This window comes from Perissodus microlepis, chromosome 1 (assembly GCF_051167445.1).
Source record: "Perissodus microlepis isolate ML-2025 ecotype Zambia chromosome 1, ASM5116744v1, whole genome shotgun sequence".
Taxonomy (NCBI): Eukaryota; Metazoa; Chordata; class Actinopteri; order Cichliformes; family Cichlidae; genus Perissodus; species Perissodus microlepis.
In genome coordinates this window covers 13598791-13617486 of record NC_140461.1, presented here as the reverse complement: position 1 = coordinate 13617486, position 18696 = coordinate 13598791, and the positions used below count along the sequence as shown (strand labels likewise).

Genomic DNA, 18696 nt, shown 5'->3' with positions numbered 1-18696 from the left:
AGGGCATTATTAACACAGTTTTTTTGGTATATATAATTTTTTCCATCTGCTACATTTCACTACTCTCCAGATGAATTAAATCTTCATTTTAAGGCAGCTCACTGATATTTCAGTCTACACAGGTTTAATTGGACTACACGCATAAATGAAAATTACAGCAAAGAACGGTTTCACAGAATATGAAAGTGAGACAGTTATTGGAGAAGTGGAGAAAAGGAAATGTGTTTTATTTTGCAGTGTCACTTCTGGAATCTCACTATATTTACTGAAGAGAAAAAACAATGGAAGCTATTAATACTGTAAGTGAAGAATATATTATTGTATGTCTCAATATGGGTTTGTGCTTGTAAACAGGAAAGGATTTTTAAATTCTCTTGGCTTATTTTTATATCTATTTCACTGCATCAAACCTGACACACACACACACACAAAAGGTTGCTCCATTCATTCTTTTTACCGATAGTTTGTTTGGGGGGAAATATACCTGTAGATCTCAGCTAAATGGATATTTTGCTGCTTTCATATCTTTAATTAAAAAGTCTCTTCTGCTTTTCTGAGATCACAAGACTGAGAGAAATTTTGGACTTTTAAAGCTACTCTGTATATACTAAATTGTATTCGCACTGATAACAATGTGGAATTAATCAACATTTGCGTAGCATCCTGATGGGGAGACTCGTTTTCTTCAGTGCCATGTAGTCACAATAGCATACAGAATGGATCCAATTTAAAAAGCTAATTAATGCCACTTAAATTTAGGATTATATGGGGGGGGGGGACCTTGAATTTTGTCCTTGTTCACTAAAGGGACGTATGAGTCATGTCTTGTAATCCTCTAGGACCCCGTGAAACATAAATGAGAACACATTAACATAAAGATGCAGACACAAAGAAACTATCAAAGATTTTTATTCTTACAGTAACATTTTATCCCTTCCTCAAAATGAGACAATCTTTGAGCCATGAACACTGAACATTTACTAAATCTATAAACTAATTTTTAAAATTATCAATAACTTTTATCAATAACTTGCTTAAGAAACAAAAATAAATAAATGGAGATGGGATAAAATGACATTGGTGAGTCAGACGATATTTGACTTCTTCATTGTTCTCCACCTGTCCTTCAGGTTGACATTTGTTCGATCTTTGAAGCCGTAGTGTTCCTTTATCTTACACCAGTTGCCCTCTCCAAATTTTTTGACCCCGTCTTTTAACTTCTGCGTCTCACTCTCTGTCCATTTCTGCAACACAATCGAAAGATTCGTTAGCTTTTTGCTACTGTGGAGAGTCCAAAAATTGTTTCAATTGTTTTTAATGTAACTGACTAAAGTGAAATGTCCTCATGTGTACTGCATTATTCACACAGGAACTTAAATTTGTATGATGGTTGCAAATGAGTACTTTTTGTACAAAAGAGGAACAAAATATATATGCTAAACTGTAAATGGAGATGCCTGTATTGAACAAAGAGTTTGACTTAGTGTAATTTATATGAATAATCATTCAAATATAAATAACATCCACAGGAAAGTACAGTGACGGGTTAGCTTTGTAGCATGTTTGCTATACTTACCCTTTTCCTTTGGCCTGAATTTGAAATGGTGCTCATGTCTGAGCCTTTGTAGGAAGGCAAAAAAACAAACAAACAGAAAAACATTAAAACCAGATGTTTCAGATGGCAAACTTGCTTTAGTCTTATTGAATATTTATAAACAATTTATATTTAATGCAGTGTTACATACCGCTCTTGTTAGGGGTAACATACGACTCTTCATTGCCCTTGCTCTCCTTTGCATCATGGTACAGTCGCTTCCTGTGAATAAGAGCCAGAGTGTGTTTTTGTTTGGCAAAATGATTAAGCACAACTACAAAAGATAAAAATTAAAAATGACTAGAACTATTACTCAATCACGCTGGGTGAAATATTCACCCAGGTGTATTCCACCACTTTTAGTTTCTCAGTTACTGGTGTTTACTAACCATTTTAAAAGACGAGGACTTTTCTTTTGACCAGAGTCCTTGTGAGGAGTGGAGGTTGTTTGTCGGACAGGATGAGAAGGTGACTCACTTGGTGAGCTCTCCACTGAAGAGGATGTGGTACGGCTGACGTCCATATTATCCTGATTCCTGAATAAATAAATAAAACTGGTCAAATATCAATCATGTTGTGGACCCAAAGAAGACAATTGGGTGAGTTGGTTTTTTTTTTTTAGCATCCTACTAGGATTTAGGACTTAATTGGGTGTTTTCTGCTATGTCTAATTGGAAGGAGACCAGGACATGCTGGAGTGATTTGGCTGACATGGTGAAAACTCATATACCCTCAGAAGACCTAAAACAGGTGGCTGGGGATAGGGAAATCCGCACATCTTTGCTCAGGCTACTGCCCTCATAACCCAGAGCCAGATAAGTAGCAGAAAAATGGATTGATGGTTGTTATTAGTTTTCACATCAAAGTTATAAAATAAGTTCAAACATTGAAAATTGACACTCTAGTAACCAGTAACAGGTGAGAAATGCACATTTGGACTTATTGCTTAGTAAACCATCAAACTGCTGTGCTGCAGCATAACTTTCCCTGCTGGATGCAGAGTCAAAGGAGTCAACTCAAACAGCTGAAACAAACGGTTTTTAATGTTGTATATCTACTAAACAGTAACTTTCTCATAACACAGTGGTTCTCAAACTGAGGGGCAGACGTAAGTTGTGGGGCATGGACGAGGCGAAACAATCCGGTCTTTAAGTGAGGACGTGATGAATCCTGCTTCCCGGCCCACACTACTCTGTGTTTAATAAGGCTGTTGTGTATTTAACACGTTTTAATGCTTTGTATCTTGTTCTATTTAATCTCAAGTCCCTAAAAACAGTCAGTGATCACTGTCGGCCTCTCTCAGTTTTTATTATAGCTAATCATTTTAAATCTCAGTTTTTAAAACCTTACGATGTAACTGCAGCCCAGCCCATGCAGCAGTATATTAATGACTAACCTCATATTGTGGATGGATTATCTCAGTTGTTCTCCTGACTGACGTTTGGTCCGTTTACAGCATCCTGCCATGCGATTGCATTTGTCCCTAACCTTCGGGAACCCTCACATTAACTTTTTATCGAGTGGAAAAAGGTTAGCGTTCATCCTCCAGCTTCACTGTTTATATGATCGCTAGCGATCACGTAGCACATCATTATATACCAGCTAGTCCAACTTCAGTAACCCTACAAAAGTCACTGCTGTTTACTTTTTTGTCTTCATTTATGTCGGAAGTGATAGCTGAGCTGTACGTCTTAATTTTTTCAGAAATCCCTCAGTCAGAACATGGTATATTATATTTAGATGGAAACTAGCGAGCTAACTCCCTGCTAACTTCTAACTCCGTTAAACTTCATAGATTCTGTTTTCATGGATGCCTGGATGTTAAACTTAATTGTTACACCTGGTAGAGCAGCCACACTGATCATTTTATTACAGATGAAAGAATTTAGACAGTTTTTAACTCTCAGTGATGCTGCAGTGATCGTGTGACTTAAGGACCTGCAGCGGAGTTTGGGCCCAGGCACGGCTAATGACGTCAGACTTAAAGACCGGATAGCAAGAACATCTTGCTATTTGCTACTTTAACTTACCTGGTGCGAGTTCTGTTGGCTTGAATGCGGCTCTTTCGGGTGGGCGTGGCACCTTTTTTGTCTGTTCCCCGACACTGACGTTCTTTTTCATTAGATGCAGACAGTGTCTGTGGTGTTTTTTTCCTTCTGACCTCAGGTTCCAGTTCCTCTAAAGCGGTTGTGCAGCGTGAACTTGCCTGACTGTCTGGTTCCACCACCAGCCGAGACACAGTGTAATTCTCTCTTTTACACAGCACAATGGGATTCTTTAAGTGTAAATCTGCCCGACTTGGAGGAATGGCATTTGCTTGTGTTGGTTGGTCTGCTGGTGAAGCTTCCCTAGGGCCTCCTGAGTCTCTCTGAAATAACCGTTCCTCCAAGTCCACACTTGTGCACCTCTCTGAAGTCATGGAAAGCTGTTCGCAAAAATTTTCTCTTTCCAGCTCCTCTCTGTCTACGTCTTCCTCCAAATGAGCAAATGTTTTTTTATTTAAACCTGTGGCCAGGGATTTGTAGGCCGCTTCTAGCCTGGTCTTCAGGATAAGTGAATGTGTACTGGAAGACAATAAAATACTATTAACACTAGAAAACTGAAAAACAGACAAACAAACATCCTGACAACAAAAAGGTATGTACAGTTAATCTAATACATAAATGTTTTTACATGCATGGATAGTGTGATCACATGAGTGCAACATACAATTAATGCAGCTGCTAATGGTGAGTATTAATATAGTTAATAATCACTTCCAATTCAAAGAAAAGGGAGAATTATTTTTCTTCACACATTTTCAAACTGACTGTTGTTTTGCCACTGATCTTAATAGGCATTACTATGGACATTACATTAACATTAGACATTACTAACATTACTAATCAACTAAGAGAAGGGAAGCGATTACCGTGGTACAAACTGGACAGTGGCTATTTGTGAACTACAGCATGGCTGAGGTTCAGCTTGTTCATCACTTTCAGTTGCTGTGCTGTCTTGATCCACAGGGGTTTTATCAATGAGATGTTTTGCAGCCTGGGATGCATAAACCAAACACACACACACACAAATTCACAACAAAGAAACTTCCACGATCAGGATTTCTGAATTGATTACATATGAAACATGGTTTGTTCTTCATTTGAATCTCAATTCTAGTCAAAAGACAATGCACTTAAATTCATGATATACAGCAAGTTGAACCTTTCATGCATTTACTAAACACACTGAGCTATTAGGACTGCTCAAGAAAGCAATCTGATATTTGCAGCCTTAAACATCCTGGTCTCTTCCTCACAAAGAAGAACTTATTGATTAATACTAGTATTGGAAGATACTACAAATCAAGGTGTCAGGATATATTATATCTGAGCTGAAAGAGCTGGATCTATGAAATCCTTAATCCTTAAGCAGGAAATTACAGCAGTGATGTACATGAAGAATAGACATAATAAAGAAACATATAGAAATCCTGATAATTTTACAAGATGCGCAGGCTTTAAAAAAACACCAACAAAAAAAATATCTCCAAAACCCTGGAGACTTGGTTTAGAGCAGGGGTGGGCAATTCCAGGCCCCGAGGGCCGGTGTCCTGCAGGTTTTAGATCTTTAGATCTCTGGGTCAACACACCTGAATCACATGATTAGTTTGTTACCAGGCCTCTGGAGAACTTCAGGACATGTTGAGGAGCTAATTTAGCCATTAAAAATCAGCTGTGTTGGTTCAAGGACACATATAAAACCTGCAGGGACACCAGCCCTCGAGGCCTGGAGTTGCCCACCCCTGGTTTAGAGGGTAGAGTTTAATGCTGGACTGCAGTTTAATGCTGTCAACCTCATGTAACAGCAATTTCTTTGCAGATGCACCGGGCAGTGTACATTCCATTTTCCCAACAAGTGCTGAAATGTCTAAATGCAAAGATGGGCCAATCTTGACCCCAAATGTTTAAAAGGACTTCACATTGCTTAAAGTTATTCTATTGATTAGTTTCTATAATTAACTAAAAAAAACCCAAACATATTTAATACAGAGCATGTATACCTTATGAAGAAGAGGAAGGCTGAAGTGGCAGATCCCCAGGCAAAACGCAAGCATCTCCTCCTTGAAGTGCTGAAAGTTGATTTGCTCAATGACTTCATGAATCTTATTCTTTTTCCTGATGAGACCCATGAATGTTGCTCTCTACAGAAAATGTGAGAAACGTGACATTAAAAATATAATGTGTTTGAATATCTTAGCATGCACCATTTTGATTTTTAAATAGTTTTAGGGATGTAATAAAATCAGACCCAACACTGTTTAACATTCATGTGACAGAAAATGAAAACTAGCCAATGCAGTTATTTGATGGTTTTGTTGTAAAGGGGGAGGTTGGCCACTGGAGGGAGCTGGAGCTAAAAAACAAATGCAGAAAAAGTCGGGGAGGATTCTACAGTGAAATGAGGCTCCACCATCCAAAGATCATTCAGTGATCAGTCAACCACAATCCAGATAATAAAAGGGACACTTATAAGGCATGCAAGCTAAACCAATTGTTTTAATTTGTCTTTTCCACATAATGTCTTCCTGCACCAGCGCTATCATCATATCAGCACACTGATGACTGTGGCTGATGAGGAGATGCAAGATGAGAAAGCAGACTGTCCATTATCCAGTATATTTATGGCCTAAGCTTGCAAAGCCTAGTAGATCTGAAATGACATTAACCTTTGTGTCTTTGTCTACACTTAAAAGCTATAAAACGATTAGCAAAAGCTTCCCATCCTGGTTGTTTTGTATTACACAGCATATCAACATTGATATGACAATGCTTATCAATTTTTAAACAAGACTTTACAAAATAACTTATAAGTAGGGATAAAGTTACACACTGACTTTAATGTAAATGTTATTATTGTGTAGTGAAAAAAAGTTTTAGCGAGTAACCTCACCTTTCCAATATTTTTGGGAGGAAAGTGTTTCATCAGCACCTCTTCTGCTTTCTCAAACTTACTGTTTTTGATGAAAATCCCCACAATCTAAAGACAGAAATATATTATTTGTTAAACAGAATAGAATTAGAAACCACTGTTTTGATTGCCTTTGTAGACATATGTAAGAATGTAAAAGCTGAACAAGTGCAGATATTTAAAATGTAAAAACAAAAACAACCCACTTAATTTAGGGAGAAGTTGTCTTTGAATGGAAGTACAATAAAGGAATTCAGCTCAAGAGAAATGCTTACCATATCTTTAAGAGAAGAGGACACCTTTTCATACTCCTGCTGTGGGATACTGAATTCCTGGCTTATTTTTTCCAGTAACATTAGGGCTGATTCCAGAGGAGTTGATGGCACATCCATTTCAAATGAAACACCTGTAGGCAAAGACAAACCGATATTCACTGTTGTGTTTATTCACAATATTAAAGTATGACGAGATGTCAACCTCAAATATGAATTTAGAGAAAGCTGTGAATCAGGCTATTGATTATGACAGAAATCAAACTTAGTTTTGTTATCAAGTATTCTTGATAATCAAGTATTCTATCAATTGAGTAATAATGGAAAATTACATTTGTATCTTTAATAAGCAATTTTTAAAATATTAAATATTAAAATGAGAAAAAAAACAGGTCTTTTAAAATAAACTGCTCATTGGATTCTCTTTTAGAAACGATTTTTTTTGTTTAAAAACCGGAGCAGCTTGAGCGTAATGTTTTTAACACACCCATGCTCTTAGATATGTTTCTGCTACGTTGTCTGTTTTTAGTTGCAAATGTGAGTGACGCCGTGACAACTGAGCGCTACAGAAGCAGTCCTAGTATTGATATGTCACCAGATGTCCTTTATATACCATGTATACACTCACTGGACATCACTGGACTATTAGGTACAACAATACCAATAAGTTTCAAAAGCTTCTTAATAGAAATTTCTAAAATCCCACCGCAGCAGCTGTAGCGCATTTAGGGATTTGGATATGGTAAAGACTACTTGTGGAATTCAAACCGAGCATCAGAATAAGAATTTCAGTGACTTTAAACATGGCATGTTTGTGGTGCCAGACAGGCTGGTCTGTGCATTTAAGATGTACTGGGATTTTCTCTAACAATCATCTCTAGGGTTTACAGAGAATGGTCAGATAAAGAGAAAACATCCAGTGAGCAGCAGTTCGCTGAATAAAAATTGTCGTGTTGATGCGAGAAGTCAGAGGAGAATAGTGAGACTATTTTGAGTTGACTCATTCACTCAAAATGGAAAATTCTGCCTGGTCTGGTGAGTCTTGATCTCCACTGTGACTTTAGCATGTTAGTCCCCAATTCTGTTGTTAGTTGATTCTGTTCATCTGGATGTAGCGTTTTCAGTGGGAGAAACGTTTCGTCAGTCATCCAAGTGACTCCTTCAGTCTCAGCTGACTGCAGGTTTCCCCAATCTTATAAACAGTATATTTGCATAATGACTGAAACTAGCACCACCTCAAGTAGTGAAATAAGTTTGACATTTCCACCTTGGTGTTTTACAAACTACTTTTCCTTTGTTGGAAGTTAGGATCTAAAAAGGGAGCTGCTTCACTAAATCATTGGAAGCTGACAGGTGGTTCCTGCTCTGAGACATGCCTTGGCTTTTCTCGTTGTTGTCCACACTAGGGAACATCAAGGCATGGCGTTGCTACAACAGTGACATTGTGATATGATACTTTTATGATATCAGAATATTACATAAAAATGTGTACTGGTATTTAAATAGACATCAATGGATATCATGTCAATATGGACCAAGGAAGGAAAATTATGTGACACAAATAACTGAGGCAGCTCTGAAAGCAAAAGGTGATCAATCCCAGTATAGGCAAGGTGTAACTAATTAAGTAGCCAGTGAGTGTGTAGTCAGACTCTAATCACAAGCTTTTATTATTTATGTTGGCCTCTAAATGTGTCTAACTGTGGCATAACTGTGGTACAATGTATTGCAGATTAGTTACATACCTTTTTTAATCATTTGACAGGTAAGTTATTACATTTTTGCAAATGATTTATTTTGATGCACAGAGCTGTACACTGTCGCTTAAAGAACCACAGTAATACTCAGATGTGCCAATCTTGTTGATTAATGTTGAGCTCACCAAGGTTTTCACCCTCATTTATCCGGGAGATAAACTGCAACACTCGAAATTTCATTGCGATGTCATCCGTGGACTCCAAAGGGCGCGCCATAATACCTGCAATAAAACAATAAAGAAGCTTCTTATTTCCCTCAAACACACAGAAATTAATAACACAAAATAGCCTAAGTAACTGGCAATAATAGCTGGCTATATGCCCACTTTTTTAACGTCTACTGAGGTGTCTCAAATTGAAGGAATACATAACCGATTTTCACACAATTTTACCGATTTTACTGACTGGCTACAAATAACATTTTCAGATAATGTCAGAATCATGTTTGTCAGCATTAGAAGTACAGCTATATAAACACTTGGCATTATGACAGTCCTGTTGATACTCCATTATCATGTCACCTGGAGAGAAGTCTATGCCCTAGAAACAAGTTCAATAAATAAATAAATAATTTAAAAAAAATAAAATAAAATAAAATAAGGCGTATGGAGGTTGTATTTGAGGAAAAAGATGTCTTTTGTATGGTAATAAAACGAATAGTTATGTCTATAACTTCTGTTCCCTTCAGTCGATTCACTCGGTACAACACATAAGTATGGGATACCACGCCCTCGCGTGTCCTGGCTGAAGAAACCTTTAATCACGCCTTTAAGGCAGATGACGTGTGATGACACGCGCACGGCCCCGCCTGCACATATAGCCGCTGTCATCACAGTCATCCCTCAGTTCGATAGCCGCTCTTCACCGAGCCAAACTGCTCAGTGGGGCCACCTTGTGTTGTACCTCGTTCCTCTCCTTCAGGGAACAGAAGTTATAGACATAACTATTCGTTCCCTTTCAGTCGATTCACTCGGTACAACACATAAGTATGGGACATATATACACGCCCCACAGAGCAGCCACCGAACCGGAATCGGACCACCACATCCTTAGTGAGTGGTAGACCCAGCAGAAAGGACAGCATGAGCCACCGAAGGGGCTGTAACGTCCAACCGATAAAACCGCACAAAAGTGTGCGGTGATGCCCAACTAGCTGCCGCACAAATATCAGCTACAGGCACCCCTTTAAAAAGAGCCCATGAGGTTGCCATCACCCTGGTGGAATGAGCTCTCACCCCGTGGGGCAAAGCAAGACCACTGGTGCCGTATGCCAGTGAGATAGCTTCTATAATCCAGTGGGACAGCCTCTGTTTCGACAGAGCTCTACCTCTATTTGGATTAGCGAAGCAGACAAACAGCTGGTCACATAAACGCACATTCTGAGTGCGCTCAATGTAGGTGCGTAGCACACGCACTGGACAAAGAGAATGCATCCTCCTCTGCTCCTCAGATGCAAAAGGAGGGGAGCAAAAACTCAGCAACTCAAACTCCATTGAGCTAGAAGATGCAGGCATGATCTTGGGAAAATAGGCAGCATTTGGACGCAATACGACCTTGTGGCCATCAGAAGAGAACTGTGTGCAGGAGGGATGCACAGAGAGCGCATGAAGGTCACCCACTCGCTTTGCCGAAGCCAAAGCGAGAAGTAATGCAGTCTTATATGAAAGAAATTTCATATCCACAGACTCAATGGGTTCAAATGGGGGGCTACAAAGGGCCTCCAGCACCAAAGACAAGTCCCAAGCAGGGACACTGGACTTAAGCACGGGCCTCAGCCGGCGAACTCCTTTCAGAAAACGTATGGCGAGGGAATGCGCACCTAGTGTCACCCCGTCAAAGCCAATATGACAAGCAGATATAGCTGCCAAATAAACCTTAATTGTCGAAAATGAAAGGCCCTTATCCAGCAGCTCCTGCAGGAATGTCAAAACATCCACAATAGAGCACTGAAATGGGAGAGTGTGGCGGTCCTGGCACCATTGCTCGAAGGCTCGCCATTTGTAAGCGTACAAGCCTCTAGTAGATGAGGCCCTAGCGCTCTGAATTGTCGCTATCACACTAGGTGGCAAACCCTTAGCAATCAAGTTTAACCTCTCAGCAGGTAAGCATGAAGGCGCCACAGATCTGGGCGCGGATGAAACACTTCTCCTCCCGCCTGAGAGAGGAGATCCCTGCGGAGAGGAAGCTGCCAAGGACTCACTGCTAGCAGGCTGATTATCTCTGCATACCACGACCTTGTGGGCCACCAAGGGGCCACTAGAATCAGAGAGAGGGAGTGCCGACGCACTCTCTCTAGAACTGGAGATATCATTTCCACTGGGGGAAATGCATACAGGAGCACGTCTGGCCATTGGTGCGCTAGTGCGTCCAAGCCCAAGGGTGCATCGTGGTCGATTATGGAGAAGAACAGGGGGCAGTGAGTATTTACCCTGGAAGCAAAAAGATCTATTTGTGCCTTGCCAAATAGGTCCCAAATGTGAGCCACTATTAAAGGGTGTAACCTCCATTCTCTCACCAGAGGACCCCCCCTGGAGAGAAGGTCCGGCCCCAGGTTCAGGTGGCCCGGGACATGGGTGGCTCTTAGAGACAGAAAATGAACACTGCACCATAACAGCAGAGAGCGAGACAGGTTCAACAGGGGAAGAGAGCGTGTTCCTCCCTGCCTGTTTATGTAAGACACCACTGTTGAATTGTCCGTCCTGACTAAGACATGCTGGCCCTCCAGGACTGGACGAAAATGCTTTAGAGCTAAGAACACTGCTAACAGCTCTAAGTGGTTGATGTGCAGCTGGCGCTGGGCTGCGGACCAGATCCCTCTCACTGATGCACCCTCGCACAGCGCTCCCCACCCTCTTAGGGAAGCATCTGTGGACACCACCTTGCGAAACAACACCCTCGCAATCCGAGAGCCCTGATGCAGCAGCCCGGGCTCCCTCCAAGGACGGAGAGCTAGCATGCAAGACGCGGTTACCGTCAGCCTCCTCCGGAGGTGAAGCGATGCACACAAACGGTGAGAGAGAGTCCAGCGTTGAAACGCTCTCATTTTTAACAGTCCAAGTGGCACTACGGCGATCATAGATGCCATCATGCCCAACAAGCTTAATATCGTCTGGAAACGCAGTCTGCGTCCCAGCTGAAACTGAGCAAGGCAGCGATGAAACGCGGCCACTCTGTGCTCCGACAAACGTGCGCGGCTGGAAAGCGAGCATATTTCCAAACCGAGAAAAGTAATCTGCTGACTCGGGATTAGCGAGCTCTTTTGAAAGTTCACAGAGAATCCCAGTGTCTGAATGTGTGACAGAACCAGCGACAGCTGTGTCTCCGCCTGCTCTCTGGAGCAAGCTGCGAGAGCCCAGTCGTCTAGGTAGGCTAAAATGCGGATTCCTCTCTCTCTGAGGGGCGCCAGCGCTGCCTCGGCACATTTCGTAAAGGTGCGAGGAGCGAGCGACAGCCCGAACGGCAGCACTAGGTATTCGTAGGCTACGCCCTCGAATGCAAACCTCAGAAATTGCCTGTGTTTCGGGTGTATAGCCACATGAAAATAAGCATCTGTTAGATCGATTGTTGCAAACCAATCTCCCGGGCCGACCGCATTCAAGAGCTGTCTGAGTGTTAGCATCTTGAACCTGTACGTTCGTAGGTACGTGTTCAAGACTCGCAGGTCGAGGATGGGACGAAGCCCTCCCCCTTTTTTCGGAACAACAAAATAACGGCTGTACCAACCTTTGTCTGTCTCCGAAGCGGGGACCACTCGTATTGCCCTTTTCTGCAATAGCGCCTTTATTTCCTCTCTGAGTATCATGGCCGCCTCGGTGTTGACAGTCGTGTTTACGACTCTTTGGAAACGGGGCGGCTTGACCCGGAACTGCAACCGGTAACCCATGGCAACGGTTCGCAGCACCCACGGAGAGGGGGCGCAAGCGCGCCACTGAGGGAAGTGAGCAGCCAGCCGGCTGACCTGCAGCACCGTCGGCGGGGCGTTGTCGCCCCCCAGTGTGTCTGCAGGGGACTGCATCACCTGCCTGACCAGGCTCATTCTGCCTGCAGGCTGAGCATTTGTCATTGTTTGAGAATAAACAACACTCTTTACTGATTGTAACATGGAAACATGTACATTTATACATTTTGTTGGAGGCACCTTTTCTGGGGCACAACAATGAAAAACAGCGGGAACACTCGATGTGGTCACCTGAACATTTAACACACCTGAACAGGGAGTTACCTGAGGCATTTTGTGTGCAGGGGTTTTGTGCTTGGGAGACAGTGTTAGGAAAGTGCAGCGCCTTCTGGGGCTGACAACCTGAACAGAACTTAAGCGGCACCTCTTGTGCGGCAACAGAGGGGTAAAAACAGCGTCTCCCTGCTGCTGGACCCCCTCTCCACTCGAAACCACAGCTAGGAGGGCTGAGGCTTCTTCCTCCTGGGCGTCGGGTCCCGCCGGGGGCCCGAGGGTGGGCCTTTGCCCCAGGCCGACTGGCGTGGAGCTCGGGCCGGAGGATGTGCTCTCGCTGGCGGCACACCCACTTCAGCAGTGGGCGCCGGTCTCTTGCCAGTCGGCAGAGGAGCGGCGGGCCTGTGAGAGCTAGCTGCGGGCTTGGGCTGACGTCTGGGGATGATGTCGCGCAGAGCTTCCTTCTGCTTCTTCCTCAGATCGAATCTAGCCTGAATGGCTTCAAGTGAATGTCCGAATAACCCAGCCGCAGACACTGGTGCGTCCAGATATACAGCTCTGTCCCTATCCGGGACATCAGAGAGGGTCAGCCACAGGTGCCTCTGCGCCACTACTGTCGAAGCCATCCCTCTGCCCAGGGAGAGCGCTGCACAGCGAGACGCACGGAGGATGTAATCTGTGGCGTTAAAAAGAGGTGCCAGCGGGCTGTCATCAGGAACCAGCGATCCGAGCTCCGCCAGGCACATTGCCTGGTACGTCTGGAGCATGGTGACAGAGCTCATGGCACGAGCAGTGCCGACCTGAGCTCTATAAATCTTCTCCAGCTGCGAAGCAGAGAATCTGCAGTGCTTGGACGGCAGAGTTGCGGGGCCGCCAACACCATGGTTATGGGACGGGGCCAGATAAGCAGCCAGAGACGGCTCCATAGGGGGTGGGTTAGCTAAGCCAGCCCCCTCGGCGCCGTCCAATTCCATGTACTGTCCATAGCCGGGCACCGTGACGCGGGTAGACAGAGGTTTGTCTCATGATGCTGTTAGCTCGCAGAGAAAGTCTGGGAACATGGGAAGGCAGTTTTTGGCCGTTGCGGGCTCCGGTGGGAGGAAAAACCCCGCGAACCGCGACGGCTTCTGAGCTGGCGGAGGAGAGGGCCAGTCCACCTGCAGCTTCTCAGCAGCACGGCGAAACAGGGAGAAAAGAGAGGTGTCATCGTGGCCGACCGGCGCAGCAGCGGCGGTACATTGGGCCGACAATGAGCTCTCCTGCTCATCCTCCGACAAACCATGGATGTCCAGGCCGATGTCCAGCACGTCATCATCGTCCTGGGGAGCGCTGGCGGGCTTCAACCCAGGCTGAAGCCCGTCAGCGCTCCTGCATGGTTCCGGCTCGTCATCGGCTAACCCGTCAACATATTCCATGTGGTCAGCCCAGCTAATTGCGGGGACATCGACCGGAAAATCCTCGTCTTCGGACTCGGACGAAGCCGGGGCTCCAGACTCGGAAAGGAGAGGGTCATGCCGTGCGACAGCCGAGCGTCCCAGCACTTTTTCCACAAACGTCACCCGTCTTTCCAGGGTCGAGCGCCGGAGCTGGCGACAAAACGCACAGGCTTCGGGCTCCGTCAACGCTCTCCTAGCATGGACGATCCCCAGGCAGACAGGGCAGGCATCGTGCTGGTCGCTGTCGTGCAAAGAGAAACCGCATCCCTGAGGACAGGGGCGAACAGAAGATTTCTGCTTTGCTCGCTTCGGTTTGGAGTCCATTCCAAAACACAAAGCAAAACGCTGCATGGGAAAACTTGAAATTAGCGCTCCGCGGGCAGCCTACACACCAACTGCGCGGTGGAAGCTAACACCAACAGGGGCAGTTAAGCTAAGTTCAAGTCGGCAGACAACGGAGCTAACTAGCAGCAGCTAGCTAGCCCAACTCAGCAGAGGTGTTCTCAGCGAGGTGAAGAGCGTAAGAACTGAGGGATGACTGTGATGACAGCGGCTATATGTGCAGGCGGGGCCGTGCGCGTGTCATCACACGTCATCTGCCTTAAAGGCGTGATTAAAGGTTTCTTCAGCCAGGACACGCGAGGGCGTGATATCCCATACTTATGTGTTGTACCGAGTGAATCGACTGAAAGGGAACTATAAATATGTCGTTAAAATCACCTTGATTTTTTTCTTAAAAGACACATTTTAGTATGTTGAAAAACCACTATGTAAACGTACATACATGTAAACAGAACTGAAATTGTTCCTTGTGTATATAAAAGATCAAAACAAATAAATAAGAGCAGCCTCGCTCGACATAACAAGACGATGAGTCCGCTTACTCTCACAACAACACGATTCATGAAATTTCCCCCGTTTATTCATTTATTTTCTGTCAGCTGACGCCTGGAAAGTTTAAGAGCAGGTATTATCGTAACCAAGATAGAAGACAACTTATAAAGGAGCACTAATATTTAAGTCCGCTAACTTGTATTAAGTTTGGTACGAAGTTAGGCAGTTCTGGTAGTACTATAGCTGGTTACGAGCTAGCTAAACTAGTCAAAAACACTGTTTATACTTACAGTCGAGTATATCTATAATGGCACAGAAATCCTCGTATTGTTCATTTTTAAAGAACTCTACCGCCAAAAAGAAGTAATAATCCACTAGCCAGCCGTTCACGACAGATTCAACGCTCACTTGGTAACTGTTTACAGTCTCCTTTGCCGCCATATTCACGTCAAGTTAAACGGTAAAGCAGGAAAGCATTTAGGGTGAAGGCGGGGAAAATTTGAAGGCTGGCCGAAAGGCACATCGGGGCACTTTATTCTCCGAATTTAGTTTTTCAGGCAGCACTTAAGTCATTCCAGTTGTACAGAACCACAAGAGAAACTCAACCAATACAATAAATATCCCCAAATAACGTTTAAAAGTGTAAAAATCGGTGAAACTACAATCATGACTGCCAGTCCAATATCAAAAATACAAAATTTGATTAAGACTGTAAAAAGAGTTCTGCCTGAATGTCAAAATTCAGCTTACAAAACACAAGCGCTTCTTCTCTGAGCCGACGTTGCACTAGCAGGATAGCACTATGCTGCCACCCAGCGGACTGGAAGAAGCAGCGCTGTTCATTTCTTTTCAAATGTTTTTTACTGCATTACATGTACCTTGCAAGCGTTTTGCTCCATCGCTGCCAACTCAGCACACCTGTACGTTGCTGTAATACTTGCATTACAACAATACTAAAAGTTTGGTGTTCCCCTATTGAAATAATTGCTCTCATTTACATTTTTGTGCATGTCTGTTTCTGGGGAGGGATTCTGAATGAAGCTCAACTGAACTTTGAAGACTTTAAATGCTTAATTATGTAATTACAGTGTGTATTTTTTTGCTGCTGATTTTCTTAGTAGATGTAGAGTTAGTGATGGTGCGTGGGGTCAACCTTTTTGTACAGTGTAGGCAGTACCAAATGGATGGAAATAAGTGGCAGTATTTATTTCTGACAGAAGGAAAGGAGGAAGAGCAAAAGGGAAGGTTTTAGAAGCTATGATGTATGGTTTGGAGATGGTGGCACTAACAACAAGACAGGAGGTGGCAGAGTCAGAGATTTTAAGGTTTTTGTTGATAGTAACCGGCATGCACAGGAAAAGAAATTAATATATCAGAGGGATGGCTCAGGTTGAGCATGAAGGAGACAAAGTTAGAGAAGCACGTCTGAGATGGTCTGGACATGCACAGTGGAGAGATTGTGGAATATATTGGACAAAGGATGCTGAATCCAGAGCTGCCAGACAGGAAGAAACGAGGAAGACCACATAGAAGGTTCAAGGAGGTAATAATGAAGGCCATGCAGAGGGTTCGTGTGACAGAGGAGGAAACGAGGGGTAGGGTGAGACGAAGCAACCCCTAAAGGAAGCAACTGAAAGATGATATGCACACTGCATCTGCATCACAAATGACTTAATATACATATACTCCATAATGTATGATGAAAATCAAAATCCACTCCAAATTCTGCCCAACCTCACACTTGCTGAACTGCTTTAAGCAAATCAGGAGCACGTGAGCATGAGTATGACAGGCAATTAATCCGAGTGTATAGCTTTAAATTAATCAAGTTTATTATGTAAAAGTATGACATTAACAATATAAGACATCATAAGATTATGACACCATTAAAAAAAAACTTGAATAAAACATTCCATTTATATATTGTTAATAGTAACCTTTATACTTTGCTTGTAAAGCTGAAGGACTTTTGTTCTTGAAGAAACATTCTCTCAGGAGTGTAGGACACAAAACTTTCACAACTGTTCATGGTGATATTAACGGTAAATCTGTGATCAAACACCCATCCTGTTAAGAACCATTACGACACAACACCAAATTCTCTCTACCCTTTATATTCTGCAGGACTCTGCTTCAACTGCCAACTACTGTGAGGAGAAAAAAAGCATTGACAGAATAGTGTTGTATTGGTTTAAGCATCTTTGCATGTTGTTCAACATTCATCTTCCTGTGGTGATTGTAGCTTTTTAAAGTCATACAGCAGAAAGCAGAGATTATCAGTGTAGTCCTTCAGCATTCATCGAGTCTGTTACCAAATATGAAAAAGACATGAGACAGTTTAAGAGTTCGGTCATGGAGCAGGACATCCTATTGTCAAATACTTGACCATATCAATCTCGCCCAAATGATACCAATCAAATTCAAATGCTTTGACACAGCAATATCTGCAATTACTTTTGTTTTTGTACCCACAACAACTACAACTTACAGTTCAGCACTGCATTAGAACTGTTATTTCTTTTGATATTTGCCTCTAATCTAATGACATAATAGTTTATTGGACTCGTCATCATTTCCTGCAACACATTTATTCAGCTGCTGCATGATTACCAACATATACGCGTGCAAAACTAAACAATGGGAATTTTAGTATTATTTTCTGGCAAATTTTAAACTTCTTTCAGTTATAAAAAGTTTCATTTTCTACTTTCTATGAAGCTTAACTTTTAACAGTTTTCAGTTTTTAGCATGTTAGGGACTTGTTGAATGTTCTATGATCTATGTGAAAGTAAAGCAATGTTTAAATAGGAAATATATGAAATCCAGCAAATACAAATGAGAAATGAGGCCAGCATTAAAATAATCCCCTGATATTAATTAGCTTTCAGTGCTGTGACCCTTCTGATGACAGTGCTGTCAAATACAATTCTAATGACAACATGTTTTTCAAAACATTACAGCCATAGAGCATCAGATATTATTTATTGTAAACAGTGGACACAGTAGTAGGACCACAGATGAAAACAAACAGCAGTAATATTGTTCAGCAAGCAAATAAATTAGACTTTAAGAGTCTAGACTTGACAATACTTTGATAATACCAGCCTGTGCATCTGGACTTGACTGTAAACTGCAGATTCGAAAAGCCACATTCATCCAGTGCCAACAAACTCGTTAGTTAGGCAGAGTGAAGTTAGGAGAGTGGCAGCCACAAAATTGACATTTTCAAAAATCACAATATCTTTCAATCTCAAAAATTCAATTGATTTGATGTTTCAAAGGCATGGCAAAGTGTTCTAATAACACTGGGAAAGTGTCTGCTGCTGTCCTGCCACTAGATGGTACATGCCTGAAACTTTTGCAGTAATAGGAAAAAAGGCCTCACAAGCCTCTGCTGAGCTCCCCGAGACCGTATTAAAGCTCGTATAGTGAGCCTGGTACCTCAGTCTTTTTCAGCAAAGCACTCTTTTTAAATCTACAAGCTGACTTCACAATGGAGCTTTGCACAGTCGATCAGAATGTGAAAACAATGAACCAAAGGAGGTTGTGCTAACGTTTCAAACCTTCCTTTTCAACTCATTGTTACACACGGTGGCCAAGGAGCATGTAAAGTGACCATGTCTGAGACTCGGCTCTGTCTTGAGGGCTTATAACGTTGTTTTTTTAGGATTTAAAATGCTAT

At 42.8% G+C, this 18696-nt stretch overlaps 1 protein-coding gene across 1 annotated transcript; it reads right to left on the bottom strand.

Annotated features, from left to right (window-relative positions):
* Positions 1–893: 893 nt before the first annotated feature.
* Positions 894–15761, bottom strand: LOC146393542 (telomeric repeat-binding factor 2-like). Its single transcript, XM_084930701.1, has 11 exons — positions 15305–15761; positions 8699–8794; positions 6820–6950; positions 6527–6613; positions 5637–5777; positions 4506–4630; positions 3625–4158; positions 1984–2130; positions 1746–1816; positions 1577–1620; positions 894–1244 (listed from the first exon to the last, which is right to left on the bottom strand). Exons 1-11 carry the CDS (start codon positions 15453–15455, stop codon positions 1086–1088), a joined length of 1686 nt encoding a protein of 561 aa, XP_084786827.1. The 5' UTR covers positions 15456–15761; the 3' UTR covers positions 894–1085.
* Between the last annotated feature and the right edge of the window lie 2935 nt (positions 15762–18696).

Bases quoted from the DNA above. Each gene is read 5' to 3' on its own strand.
- LOC146393542 (XM_084930701.1), bottom strand. From the start codon at position 15,455: ATGGCGGCAAAGGAGACTGTAAACAGTTACCAAGTGAGCGTTGAATCT. The intron at 5,778-6,526 runs GTGAGGTTACTC...CATTTTCTGTAG, and splicing joins CTCCCAAAAATATTGGAAAG to AGAGCAACATTCATGGGTCT. The intron at 2,131-3,624 runs GTAAGTTAAAGT...TTATTTATTCAG, and splicing joins GCCAACAGAACTCGCACCAG to GAATCAGGATAATATGGACG.